The sequence below is a fragment of the Eleutherodactylus coqui genome, chromosome 8, assembly GCF_035609145.1.
Source record: "Eleutherodactylus coqui strain aEleCoq1 chromosome 8, aEleCoq1.hap1, whole genome shotgun sequence".
NCBI classification, from domain to species: domain Eukaryota; kingdom Metazoa; phylum Chordata; class Amphibia; order Anura; family Eleutherodactylidae; genus Eleutherodactylus; species Eleutherodactylus coqui.
In genome coordinates this window covers 99,361,620-99,375,625 of record NC_089844.1, presented here as the reverse complement: position 1 = coordinate 99,375,625, position 14,006 = coordinate 99,361,620, and the positions used below count along the sequence as shown (strand labels likewise).

The following is a 14,006-nucleotide window of genomic DNA, read 5'->3' as shown; positions in this document are numbered from 1 at the left end:
CATAGCAGAAAAAAGAATTCATTATCTTTCCTCATCTTACTCAACTCTAAAAAAATCTGAAATTATTGGTACCTTAAAAATAGATAATAATAATAATAGGAATAAATAATATATCCTAATAAATAGTTACATACTTCTCTAATAAACCACTGACAAAATGCCACTGAGATCCATTCACGAGCATGAATTCCACAGTCCATCCATATGATTTTCTTTCTTGTGTAAGATGGCAACCCGATCTAGAAAATCATAAAATATAATTGGAAAATTCTCTTTTTCATTTTTATATTTCAAATGTTTGTAAAATAAGTACACTTTCAATACTTAGGCTGGGCTCACACGTCTGTGATTCGCAATGTGCCACCCACGAGAGGCACGCAGCAAATACACAATGACATTTTGTACTTTCTGCAGGCTGCCCATAGCCATGTACTATCTCGGTGTGTATGTACGCGTAATACGCACCAAGATAGAACATGCTGTAATTTTTTTGCGTTCATACTTATCACAAATCATATAAGTGGCAACATGGCGGCCTGTGGCAGATTTTTACGGCGTATCACGCGCACAAGACCCGTGTGCGGAGTTTACTGTTTCGTCATGTTTGTGTGAACCCAGCCTTCTTGTAATACAGTTACCTTTAATATGTATAGCATATATAGAATGACCAATAGCAAACAAATGCTTATATATTCTAGACCCAAAAAGGTTGAAAAATGCATATAAATTACAAATAACCAAGGTACTATAAACAACACCAAAATGTATATCGATTTGGTGATTATTAGTGTTGTATTACTAATAAAGCTATTTTTTATTATTACCATTTTCCTACACTACTTTTATGGCATGGTAAATATCCCCTTCTCACATCCCATTGCTCATAAAGGTGATGGTAACTGCGCAGGGCTTAGATGCGCTGATTGACAACTGCTCTCCCACAGCAATAGCTTGGATTGAAGGAAACTCCAATCCTCGCTCATTGACCTATTGGACTTTTGCCATCTCTTTGTCAGCCCTATTATTTCGATTGCTGTGATTGATTGTTTTATAGTGTCAGATTGAGGCCTAAAATAAGCTCCCATAGCTAAGTATATTATAAGGTACCTTATTATTATAGGTACTTTAGGTATGCCCACAACAGGTGCCTGTGCATTTTACATAAAATAGAACAGCTGAAAAGTTTAAAAGTCCTTGAAGGGACTAAAAAAGTGTTACACTTAGGCCGAAAGTGTTTAAAAATTCATAATAAATATGGCAAAAACCATGTAAGGCAGTTTTCTGGTACAATTTGTCCTCAAAAACCTTTGAACTTTAAATAGTATCTGTGCCCCATTGACTAAACATCCACAGTGCTTTGCAGGGAGAAATAGTAAGTGAACTTTATGAATCTGTAAATTCCCCATTAGCAGCAGTCACTTCCACTAAATGTTTTCTGTAACTCCAATTAAGATTTGCACAAACTTAAAGAAAAATTTTGGACCATTCCTCTTCAGGTCATGCCACAGTATCTTAATAGGGTAAAGTGCAGGACTTGGCCATTGCAAAACACAAATCTTTTTTTTACAAATTATTTTGGGGCACATATAAGTTAGGATTTAATTTATGTAGAAAATTTAAGAATTATATTTCGGATTGGTTATTTTTTTTACAGTATTTACCATAATTGACAAAATAAATTAATTGTATGGCTAATTATTACTTCAGGCATCCCTAATACAGTTACAACAACAAGACAATATAATCCAAAGCACATTTTAAATTAAAAGGATATTGCCTTCACAGACTTTCATGGCATATTTGCATGATATGTCATAAAAATCAAATAGGTGCAGGTCCCACCTCTTGGACCTGTAGCTTTTTCTGGCCCGCAATATAACTAGCCCAGCTGTAAGAGGTGGCCAAGGTTTGGTCATGATTACAAGAATGACTCAGCATGCTTTGCTACACTGTTCCTGTAACTCCCACGTTACAGAAATAGCATAACTCCCTGTTCTATGCTGTTTGAGTAGCTCCCATTGACTTCTATAGGAGTTACACAGAAACATCATAGCTCAGCTGTGCTTGGTTGTAATGCCTAGCACCTGGCCATGTCATACAGAGCACTGTTCCGATCTCGCCCATGCTTGGTCAACATGGGAACACATCTTTAACTAAAGAATTCTTGAAAAAACTTCCACTTGTTCCGCAAAAAACAAGTTCTCAAACAGTTATGGGGATATAAAATTTTTAAAAAAGTTACAAATGACAGAATGTTGTAAACCAAGTACAAGAAATTCTGCAGATCCCACTGATCTTAAAGCAACTATCCAATTTGTGGACAAATATCTCTCCCAGGACCAGAGGTTGGAGGGATCTAACCTGAAGTTTATCTTCTCTTTCTGGCTTTTTGGTCTGCTGGTTCAGATTCCAATTTTCAGGTAGCCAAGATGTCTGACACCAACTTTAGGCTACCTAAGCATCTATAGGGCATTGGTAGTGTTAAGACTAGTAATGTACTGTAGCTGTCCTGTGATTGATCAGGGTTGCCAATCACAGAGCAGTTCAGAGTGTCAGATTGCTATGAGCCTCGTTTGGCACAGTGTTAAGGCAATGAATGCAGTCACTCACAACCTGAAATTTACAGGTTCAAGCCCTGCATGGTTCGGGTAGCCGGCTCAAGGTTGACTCATCCTTCTGAGGTCGATAAAATGAGTACCTAGCTTGCTAGGGAATAAAGATGACTGGGGAAGGCAATGGCAAACCACCCCACAAAAGCAGTCTGCCAAGAAAATGTCATGATTAGAGATGAGCGAGCACCAAAATGCTCGTTACTCGGAACGAACTTTTCGCGATGCTCGAGGGTTCGTTTCGAATAACGAACCCCATTGAAGTCAATGGGCGACCCGAGCATTTTTGTATTTCGCCGATGCTCGCTAAGGTTTCCTTGTGTGAAAATCTGGGCAATTCAAGAAAGTGATGGGAACGACACAGCAATGGACAGGGCAGGCGAGGGGCTACATGTTGGGCTGCATCTCAAGTTCACAGGTCCCACTATTAAGCCACAATAGCGGCAAGAGTGGGCCCCCCCCTCCCAAAAACTTTTACTTCTGAAAAGCCCTCATTAGCAATGCATACCTTAGCTAAGCACCACACTACCTCCAACAAAGCACAATCACTGCCTGCATGACACTCCACTGCCACTTCTCCTGGGTTACATGCTGCCCAACCGCCCCCCCTCCCCCCCACAGAGCACACCAAAGTGTCCCTGCGCAGCCCTCAGCTGCCCTAATGCCTCACCACCCTCATGTCTATTTAGAAGAGCGTCTGCCATGAGGAGGAACCGCAGGCACACACTGCAGAGGTTGGCACGGCTAGGCAGCGACCCTCTTTAAGAGTGGCGGGGCGATAGCCCACAATGCTGTACAGAAGCAATGAGAAATAGAATCCTGTGCCACCGCCATCAGGAGCTGCACACGTGGGCATAGCAATGGGGAACCTATGTGCCACACACTATTCATTCTGTCAAGGTGTCTCTGCATGCCCCAGTCAGACCGGGCTTTTTAATTCATAGACACAGGCAGGTACAACTCCCTATTGTGAAGTCCCTGTCGACCGACAGCATGGGTGGCTTCCTGGAACCCACCGGCGGTACATAAAAATATCCCATTGCAGTGCCCAACACAGCTGAGGTAGTAATGTCGTGCTTAATGCAGGTGGGCTTCGGCCCACACTGCATGCCCCAGTCAGACTGGGCTTCTTTACAAGTGGAAACAGATGCATTTATAATTCCCTGTGGACCCACAGCATGGGTGGGTGCCAGGAAGCCACCGGCGGTACATAGAAATATCCCATTGCAGTGCCCAACACAGCTGAGGTAGTAATGTCGTGCTTAATGCAGGTGGGCTTCGGCCCACACTGCATGCCCCAGTCTGACTGGGGTTCTTTACAAGTGGACACATGTAGGTTAAACTCCGTGTGCACCTACAGCATGGGTGGCTCCCTGGAACCCACCGGCGGTACATAGAAATATCCCATTGCATTGCCCAACACAGCTGAGGTAGTAATGTCGTGCTTAATGCAGGTGGGCTTCGGCCCACACTGCATGCCCCAGTCAGAGTGGGGTTCTTTTCAAGTGTACAGATGTAGTAAAAACTCCGTGTGCACCTACAGCATGGGTGGGTGCCAGGAAGCCACCGGCGGTACATAGAAATATCCCATTGCATTGCCCAACACAGCGGATGTAACGTCAGCTGTAATGCAGGTGGGCTAAAAATTAATTTGATTACACTGTAGGCGAGGGCCCACAAAAATTGCTGTATCAACAGTACTAATGTACATCAGAAAAATTGGCCATGGCCAACCAAGAGGGCAGGTGAAACCCATTAATCGCTTTGGTTAATGTGGCTTAAGTGGTAACTAGGCCTGGAGGCAGCCCAGTTTAACGAAAAATTGGTTCAAGTTAAAGTTCCAACGCTTTTCAGAGCATTGAAACATATAAAAATTGTTTCGAAAAATTATGAGTGAGCCTTGTGGCCCTAAGAAAAATTGCCCGTTCAGCGTGATAACGTGAGGTTTCAGGAGGAGGAGCAGGAGGAGGAGGAGGAATATTAGACACAGATTGATGAAGCAGAAATGTCCCCGTTTTGGATGGTGAGAGAGAACGTAGCTTCCATCCGTGGGTGCAGCCTACGTATTGCTTACGTATCGCTGCTGTCCGCTGGTGGAGAACAGAAGTCTGGGGAAATCCAGCCTTTGCTCATCTTGATGAGTGTTAGCCTCTCGGCACTGTCGGTTGACAGGCGGGTACGCTTATCTGTGATGATTCCCCCAGCCGCACTAAACACCCTCTCCAACAAGACGCTAGCCGCAGGACAAGCAAGCACCTCCAGGGCATACAGCGCTAGTTCAGGCCACGTGTCCAGCTTCGACACCCAGTAGTTGTAGGGGGCAGAGGCGTCACCGAGGATGGTCGTGCGATCGGCTACGTACTCCCTCACCATCCTTTTACAGTGCTCCCGCCGACTCAGCCTTGACTGGGGACCGGTGACACAGTCTTGCTGGGGAGCCATAAAGCTGGCCAGGCCCTTAAAGACTGTTGCACTGTCTGGGCTGTACATGCTGCTCGATCTACGCACCTCCCCTGCTACATGGCCCTCGGAACTGCGCCTTCTGCCACTAGCGCTGTCGGATGGGAATTTTACCATCAGCTTGTCCGCCAGGGTCCTGTGGTATAGCAACACTCTCGAACCCCTTTCCTCTTCGGGAATGAGACTGGGAAGGTTCTCCTTATAGCGTGGGTCGAGCAGTGTGTACACCCAGTAATCCGTAGTGGCCAGAATGCGTTGAATGCGAGGGTCACGAGAAAGGCATCCTAACATGAAGTCAGCCATGTGTGCCAGGGTACCTGTACGCAACACATGGCTGTCCGCACTAGGAAGATCACTTTCAGGATCCTCCTCTTCCTCCTCCTCCTCCTCCTCCTCAGGCCATACACGCTGAAATGATGACAGGCAACCAGCATGGGTACCGTCAGCAGTGGGCCAAGCTGTCTCTTCCCCCTCCTCCTCATCCTCCTCCTCCTCCTCCTGAACGCGCTGAGATATAGACAGGAGGGTGCTCTGACTATCCAGCGACATACTGTCTTCCCCCGGCTCTGTTTCCGATCGCAAAGCATCTGCCTTTATGGTTTGCAGGGAACTTCTCAAGATGCATAGCAGAGGAATGGTGACGCTAATGATTGCAGCATCGCCGCTCACCACCTGGGTAGACTGATCAAAGTTTCAAAGGACCTGGCAGATGTCTGCCAACCAGGCCCACTCTTCTGAAAAGAATTGAGGAGGCTGACTCCCACTGCGCCGCCCATGTTGGAGTTGGTATTCCACGATAGCTCTACGCTGCTCTTAGAGCCTGGCCAACATGTGGAGCGTAGAGTTCCACCGTGTGGGCACGTCGCACAGCAGTCGGTGCACTGGCAGATTAAAGCGATGTTGCAGGGTGCGCAGGGTGGCAGCGTCCGTGTGGGACTTGCGGAAATGTGCGCAGAGCCGGCGCACCTTTACGAGCAGGTCTGACAAGCGTGGGTAGCTTTTCAGAAAGCGCTGAACCACCAAATTAAAGACGTGGGCCAGGCATGGCACGTGCGTGAGGCTGCCGAGCTGCAGAGCCGCCACCAGGTTACGCCCGTTGTCACACACGACCATGCCCGGTTGGAGGCTCAGCGGCGCAAGCCAACGGTCCGTCTGCTCTGTCAGACCCTGCAGCAGTTCGTGGGCCGTGTGTCTCCTATCTCCTAAGCTGAGTAGTTTCAGCACGGCCTGCTGACGCTTGCCCACCGCTGTGCTGCCACGCCGCGCGACACCGACTGCTGGCAACGTCCTGCTGCTGCTGACACATCTAGATTGCGAGACAGAGGTTGAGGAGGAGGAGGAGGAGGAGGGTGCTTTAGTGGAAGAAGCATACACCGCCGCAGATACCACCACCGAGCTGGGGCCCGCAATTCTGGGGGTGGGTAGGACGTGAGCGGTCCCAGGCTCTGACTCTGTCCCAGCCTCCACTAAATTCACCCAATGTGCCATCAGGGAGATGTAGTGGCCCTGCCCGCCTGTGCTTGTCCACGTGTCCGTAGTTAAGTGGACCTTGCCACTAACCGCATTGGTGAGGGCGCGTACAATGTTGCGGGAGACGTGGTCGTGCAGGGCTGGGACGGCACATCGGGAAAAGTAGTGGCGACTGGGAACTGAGTAGCGCGGGGCCGCCGCCGCCATCATAGCTTTGAAGGACTCCGTTTCCACAACCCTATACGGCAGCATCTCAAGGCTGATAAATTTGGCTATGTGGACGGTTAACGATTGAGCGTGCGGGTGCGTGGTGGCGCACTTGCGCTTGCGCTCCAACACTTGCGCTAGCGACGGCTGGACTGTGCGGTGCGAGACATTGGTGGATGGGGCCGAGGACAGCGGAGGTGAGGCTGTGGGTGCAGGCCATGAGACGGTTGTGCCTGTGTCCTGAGAGGGAGGTTGGATCTCAGTGGCAGGTTGGGGCACAGGGGGAGAGGCAGCGGTGCAAACCGGAGGCGGTGAACGGCCTTCGTCCCACCTTGTGGGGTGCTTGGCCATCATATGTCTGCGCATGCTGGTGGTGGTGAGGCTGTTGGTGGTGGCTCCCCGGCTGATCTTGGCGCAACAAAGGTTGCACACCACTGTTCGTTGGTCGTCAGGCGTCTCTGTGAAAAACTGCCAGACCTTAGAGCACCTCGGCCTCTGCAGGGTGGCATGGCGCGAGGGTGTGCTTTGGGAAACACTTGGTGGATTATTCGGTCTGGCCCTGCCTCTACCCCTGGCCACCGCACTGCCTCTTGCAACCTGCCCTGCTGATGCCCTTGCCTCCCCCTCTGAAGACCTGTCCTGAGTAGGCGTTGCACACCAGGTGGGGTCAGTCACCTCATCGTCCTGCTGCTCTTCCTCCGAATCCTCTGTGCGCTGCTCCCTTGGACTTACTGCCCTTACTACTACCTCACTGCAAGACAACTGTGTCTCATCGTCATCGTCCTCCTCACCCACAGAAAGTTCTTGAGACAGTTGGCGGAAGTCCCCAGCCTCTTCCCCGGGACCCAGGGAACTTTCGAATGGTTGGGCATCAGTGACGATAAACTCCTCTGGTGGGAGAGGAACTACTCCTGCCCAATCTAAGCAGGGGCCCGAGAACAGTTCCTGGGAGTGATCCCGCTCCTGAGCAGGTGTCATTGTAGTGGAGTGAGGAGGCTGGGAGGAAGGAGGAGCAGCAGACAGAGGATTCGGATTTGCAGCACTGGACGGCGCAGAACTGTGGGTGGATGATAGCTTGCTCGAAGCACTTTCTGTCATCCAGGACAGGACCTGCTCACACTGCTCATTTTCTAATAAAGGTCTCCCGCGTGGACCCATTAATTGGGCGATGAATGTGGGGACGCCAGAAACGTGCCTCTCTCCTAATCGCGCAGCAGTCGGCTGCGACACACCTGGATCAGGAGCTCGGCCTGTGCCCACACCCTCACTTGGCCCTCCGCGTCCTCGGCCACGTCCACGTCCACGTCCTCTAGGCTTACCCCTACCCCTCAGCATGCTGTATTACCAGTGATTTGATTTCCCAGGCAGGAAATAAATTGGCGCAAGCCTGCAGGCCAAATATAATGTTTTCGCTTTTTTGCAAACGGAAGACCCCACTGCGTGTATTCAATGAACAAGAAGTTTAATATCTGTGGTGTGGCCCTCAAAAAGTGTCACACAAGTATAGTGTAGCAGAGTTATTAACTCTAGCAGAGCAGGTATTTGCCAGTCAGGAAAGACAATGGCGCTAGGCTGCAGTAAAGTGTAGCTGGTTGCGTCTGATTTTTGTACGTAGTACACGCAGCACACACGTACACGCAGACCTTAGGACTGACACAGGCAGGCCAAATATAATTTCTTTTCCTTTTTAGCTTAGGGAAGCACCCACTGCGTATATTCAATGAACAAGAAGTTTAATATCTGTGGTGTGGCCCTCAAAAAGTGTCACACAACTATAGTGTAGCAGAGTTATTAACTCTAGCAGAGCAGGTATTTGCCAGTCAGGAAAGACAATGGCGCTAGGCTGCAGTAAAGCGTAGCTGGTTGCGTCTGATTTTTGTACGTAGTACACGCAGCACACACGTACACGCAGACCTTAGGACTGACACAGGCAGGCCAAATATAATTTCTTTTCCTTTTTAGCAAAGGGAAGACCCCACTGCGTATATTCAATGAACAAGAAGTTTAATATCTGTGGTGTGGCCCTCAAAAAGTGTCACACAACTATAGTGTAGCAGAGTTATTAACTCTAGCAGAGCAGGTATTTGCCAGTCAGGAAAGACAATGGCGCTAGGCTGCAGTAAAGCGTAGCTGGTTGCGTCTGATTTTTGTACGTAGTACACGCAGCACACACATACACGCAGACCTTAGGACTGACACAGGCAGGCCAAATATAATTTATTTTCCTTTTTAGCTTAGGGAAGACCCCACTGCGTGTATTCAATGAATAATAAATGTCTTCTGGCCCTGCCTACACAATTCTATCCCTGTAGTATTAATGCCGGGTGCAATGCTCTGCACAGCCGGTTTTGAGAAGAAAAAAATATGCAACACTGCTAACAGCAGCCTGGACAGTACTGCACACGGATAGAACTGGCCCTAGAAAGGACCGTTGGGGTTCTTGAAGCCTACACTAACTCCTAACACTCTCCCTGCCTAACCCCCACTTCTGTCCCTATTGCTGGGCGCAATGCTCTGCAGATCCAATTTTGGACAAAAAAAAAAAATTTACTGTGCTAACACAGTACTGCACACTAGTAGATGTGGCCCTAAGAAGGGCCGTTGGGGTTCTTGAAGCCTACACTAACTCCTAACGCTCTCCCTACAGCAGCACCAGCAGCAGCACTTTCCCTCAGCTAAGTCACAAGGCATGTGTGGCGAGCCGTGGGAGGGGCCGATTTATATACTCGGGTGACATCTGATCGCCCCAGCCACTCACAGCAGGGGGGTGGTATAGGGCTTGAACGTCACAGGGGGAAGTTGTAATGCCTTCCCTGTCTTTCAATTGGCCAGAAAAGCGCGCAAACGTCTCAGAGAGGAAACTGAAAGTAACCGGAACACCGCGTGGTGCTCGTTACGAGTAACGAGCATCCCGAACACCCTAATATTCGCACGAATATCAAGCTCGGACGAGTACGTTCGCTCATCTCTAGTCATGATGTGACATCACCCTAGGAGTCTGTCACGACTCAGTGCTTGCACTAGGGGACTTTACCTTACCTTCACCTTAGGAAATGGTGGTGGCCATCATAACTTTAAAGCAAAGCACTGAACCAGTGGAATAGAGGGTCCAAGAAGAGAATATAAAGTACAGGTAAGATATCCCTCCACTTTCCAGTCATGGGACAGAATTTTGGCATGAAACTGTAGGGTCATTTTAATGTTATGACATATCCTAGTTGGAAATCACAGTAAATTGTTAAAGGGGTTGTCCCAGTTGTAATATCTCGATACAACCACTTCCCCGTGCAGTAATATCAGAAATAGTCATATATTCACCTCTCTCCACTTCCCCTGTGTCCAGCAACAATGCTTGGTCCCTTGCTCCAGTCTGTGTTTGCAGATGTGGTCCCGTCTGTAACAAGGCATGTCTGCAGCTGTAAACACAGACTGATATGGGTCACTGACCATTGGCGCAGAACACAGAGGTAGCGAGGAGAGGTGAGTATATGACTATTTCTTATGTTACTGCATGGGGAAGGGGTTGTACTGGGATATTACAACTCAGGCAACCTCTTTAATGATTTCAGAGAACTGCAGCCTGTGGTAATCATGAGGTTTATAGTATTTTCTTTACCATGATGGCACAAAATATAATTTACTCACATAACATTGTAAAGCATGAGGGAAGCTTACTTTTAAATAGTAAATGGCTCTTGTCTCATAGGTTGACCCCAGATAACGTAATGTAACTAATTCTTTATATGCTTCTTGGATTTGATCCATCCATTCATAGATCTGTAAATTGGAAACAGTCAGAAAAAAATGTAATTGTAACTCCAAAGTGAAACATTTGCTTTTTAGAAAGCAGACAGGAGGATGAAAATGTAATTTTCTCACACTTTTTATCTATGGTTATCTATTGAACAGATTAACGCTACATTGCCACTCATCATATTAATTATTATGATGGGTCTAATTATCAAAAATAACGAATTTACTTTGAAACTTTCTTGAAATAGCTAAATTTATAGATTGTGTATGCCTACACACATGCACTACAGTATTCCGGACCCTTTTAAATGCATTGCATCAAAATATTTTTGACAAATGGTCTTCAACTGTGCTAAACATTAGTATTTTATAGAAATACAGAAAATTGACAGCAGAAAAAGACCACGTGTCCCATCTAGCCTGGTCTTATATTATTTCCTGTTTATTTTCCTCTTAGGATAGATATATGTTCATGCCAAGACTTTTTTAATGCTTATTCCAGTCATGTATGGCCTTTGTGGGCTATGCGATAGTCCTTCTGCAAGCACTGAAGCATAAAAGCACTCATATGTCTCAAAAAGCCTCAGGGCAATGGCCCACATTCCTCAGGGTCAGATTTAAGAGTGTCCCCTTCCATGTAGAATGGCTTGGGTTAGTGATGGATAGAAGGAACATTGTGTAGCTCCCTCCCTTGCCTCTGTATCTTAATTAGTCCCCTCCTTATTGTCCACTTCATCCTCCTACTGCTCTTCCTTCTTTATACTTCTTCTATAGGTGAAGAGATGAGTTACAGAAAACGTCCCCTTTTCTTGCTGAAAGCTACCCTCCTCGCGTCTATGTTGAGCAATGGTGAACAGGCCAGACAGTAGGGAAATGGGTATCCCTTCCTCCTCCTTGTTGTGTGACAACAATATATCATTGTCCTTGAGGCCCTGTTCCAGCAGGCAGACAATAGGGATGATCATAATGATCAGTGCATCATCATGACTGACCATTTTGGTCCCTTCCTTTAAAGTAGGCTAAAAGAGCACACATATCTTTGATCTGCAGCCACTCCACAGGCGTCAGATAATTGATCTCCATACAGCACCTGCTAACAAAATACACCATCTGGTACTCTGTGATTGCTTTCTACTGTTGGCTTAATTCTGCAACAGGGCTGCCAGCAGGTTGCCCCTTTTGTCATGCACAACCTTGCCTGGCTTCAGATTGTGTGGGGTCAGCCACTTGTCAGCCTTGGCTCGCAGAGCCATCATCAGCTCTTTGACCATGTGGCTGAACTCCTCTAATCATATGAGTTTTAGGACAGCATGTTGGCTTTTACCATGAGCAGCATTGTATGGAGGCCGTGTTTTGTCACATACAGATACTTATGCTGATGTGGTACTAAGAGGTGGAGGAAGGAAAAGAGTGGTGAGGAGGGGATAGAAACTGATGAATGTCCAATGTGTCTTTGTCGTACTATGAAATGTGGATCATCCCTTTCGGCTCCTTGCCCCACCTGCAGGACATTGACCCAGTGTTAAGGATAAGTAATGCCCCTGACCATGCTTGCCTAACCACTTGTCTGTGGTTAGGTACACCCTGCCACTGACAGTGTTCTGCAACTCCAGGTGTAGTGGCCTGAAAGTCCATATATGTGGCCCCTCCATAATTGTTACACTTGTCATGTTTTTATGTGGATACACTGTGCAACATGTCTTGTCTGCTGTTATGTGTATTGCACAGCTGCAGCATGCAAGAGGTTAATGTCTGAAAGTGGCTGGGATATGTTTGGAAAAAGTAACAAGTTTGTCTAGTCACGTAGTGTCGTATGACTATATATATGAGTGAGTTCAGTGAGGAGAGGTCTATCATCTTTAACGGTTAGAAATGGAGTAGGAGTGCCGGCCACATGAGGGTACCTTCAACCCTTATGTGGTGAAGTGATGGAAGCAGAAGAAAGGTATCCTGACATTCCAAATCCCAGGAGGAGAATGAAATAGAAAGAGGAGCAAGAGTCTGCTGTGCAGCAATTTACCTGCTAAGCTTCAAGTGAGTGTCTGGAGAGTGTTGTGTCCCCCTCCAGTGTTATTCTGCATCCCGGAGTGTGTGTATCTAGGAGCGGAGCTTTACAGATAATGAGACTGTAGGCCCAATATCATCCTGGGTCTTCCTCCCTGACCGTCAGCTAAACTGTCCATTACCTGCATGAGCGAGTAAGCTGTACTCTGTAAAAGTCTGAAGTAAAGTTTGCCAGTCACTGCCTGTTCCCAGTAATTGAGGTTCACAAGTTTAACTGTGTGTGGACTCTCTTCATTTCTACCGCTGAAGAGTCATCAGTGAGAAGGAACGGAGGTGTCACGAGTGACAACTTCTACAGTCCACTACACACCTATACAGGTAACCACTACCCAGCGTTTCCTGGAAGAGGCCTAGCAGTGCCTTGGCCAAGGTTGCACGGTGGCTCTACCAAACTCCCGGGAGGAGTTTGGTAGAGCCACCATGAGAAGTGCCATCTCTACCCCCGCCAGCTCCTCAGCGTGGGCCTTGTGTCTCGGTCACTGCACGGAGCCACATTATCACTCACAGGGATGGCTTTTTGGACAAAGAAATGGTGGCTAGGAATCTGGTACTGTAGGTTAGCACAGAGCATCACGTTGCGGAGGGCTACTGTGTCCACGAGCCTAATGGGCAGCATTTCCATTGCAAGCAGCTGTTTAATGCTTGTGTTCAGGCTCTGTGCTCGTGGATGGTTGGGGTGGTTATTTTATTTTACATTTCCATAGCTGGGGGATGGAGGGCTGTCGGCTGACCTGGGACACGTTGAAATATTGGGTAGATGTCGATGAAGATGATGGTGATGGTAGCAGCTCATCTTCTACTCTCCTTTTTTCACTGTTGGTCATGAGGAGTGGCCTGAAGTAGGCGTGCTACTCCTCCTACACAAAACTGCCTCTCTGTGCTCAGAGGCTACTCCATGAACAGGGAAGTAAATGGAGAAAGAGGCAGCTACAGCAGAGGAAGAGGGAGCAGGATGAGGCTGACTATTTGCCCTCTGGCCCAGGTGAGCTCTCCAAGGCAGCAGGTGGGGGGAGTTCATGTGGCCGTTCATACACATTGGTTGAGGTTATCTATGCTCTTACTGTATTTTAAGCAATTACTGCAGATCTTACAAATGACCACTCTTCTGCCATCACCTGCAGTAGTAGTGTAGTAAAAAGAGTAGTGTAGTAAAAAAAACCTATACAAGTTTGATATCGTAGTAATCGTACCGATCCATAGAATAAAGTTATCCTGTCGTTTTTGTTGCAGTTTGTGCGTCGTAGAAACAAGATGCACTGAAATATGGCGGAATGTCGTATTTTTTTTCATTTTACTCCACTTAGAACTTTTTAAAAGTTTTTCAGTACATTATATGGTACTTTAAATAGCACTATTGAAAACTACAACTCGTCCCGCAAAAAACAAGCCCTCAAACAGTGACGTCGATGAATAAATAAAGGAGTTACAATTTTTTTAAAGGGG

The 14,006-nt window shown here is 47.3% G+C and overlaps 1 protein-coding gene across 1 annotated transcript in view; it reads right to left on the bottom strand.

The window, feature by feature from the left end:
* Nucleotides 1–14,006, bottom strand: part of LOC136577903 (carboxypeptidase O-like) — a 54,296-nt gene that overhangs the window by 37,662 nt on the left and 2,628 nt on the right. Inside the window, exons 4-5 of the mRNA XM_066577820.1 lie at nucleotides 10,422–10,523; nucleotides 135–239 (exon numbers count right to left, since the gene is read on the bottom strand). Of these exons, the coding sequence (XP_066433917.1) occupies nucleotides 135–239; nucleotides 10,422–10,523 (207 nt within the window). The remainder of the gene's footprint in view (nucleotides 1–134; nucleotides 240–10,421; nucleotides 10,524–14,006) is intronic.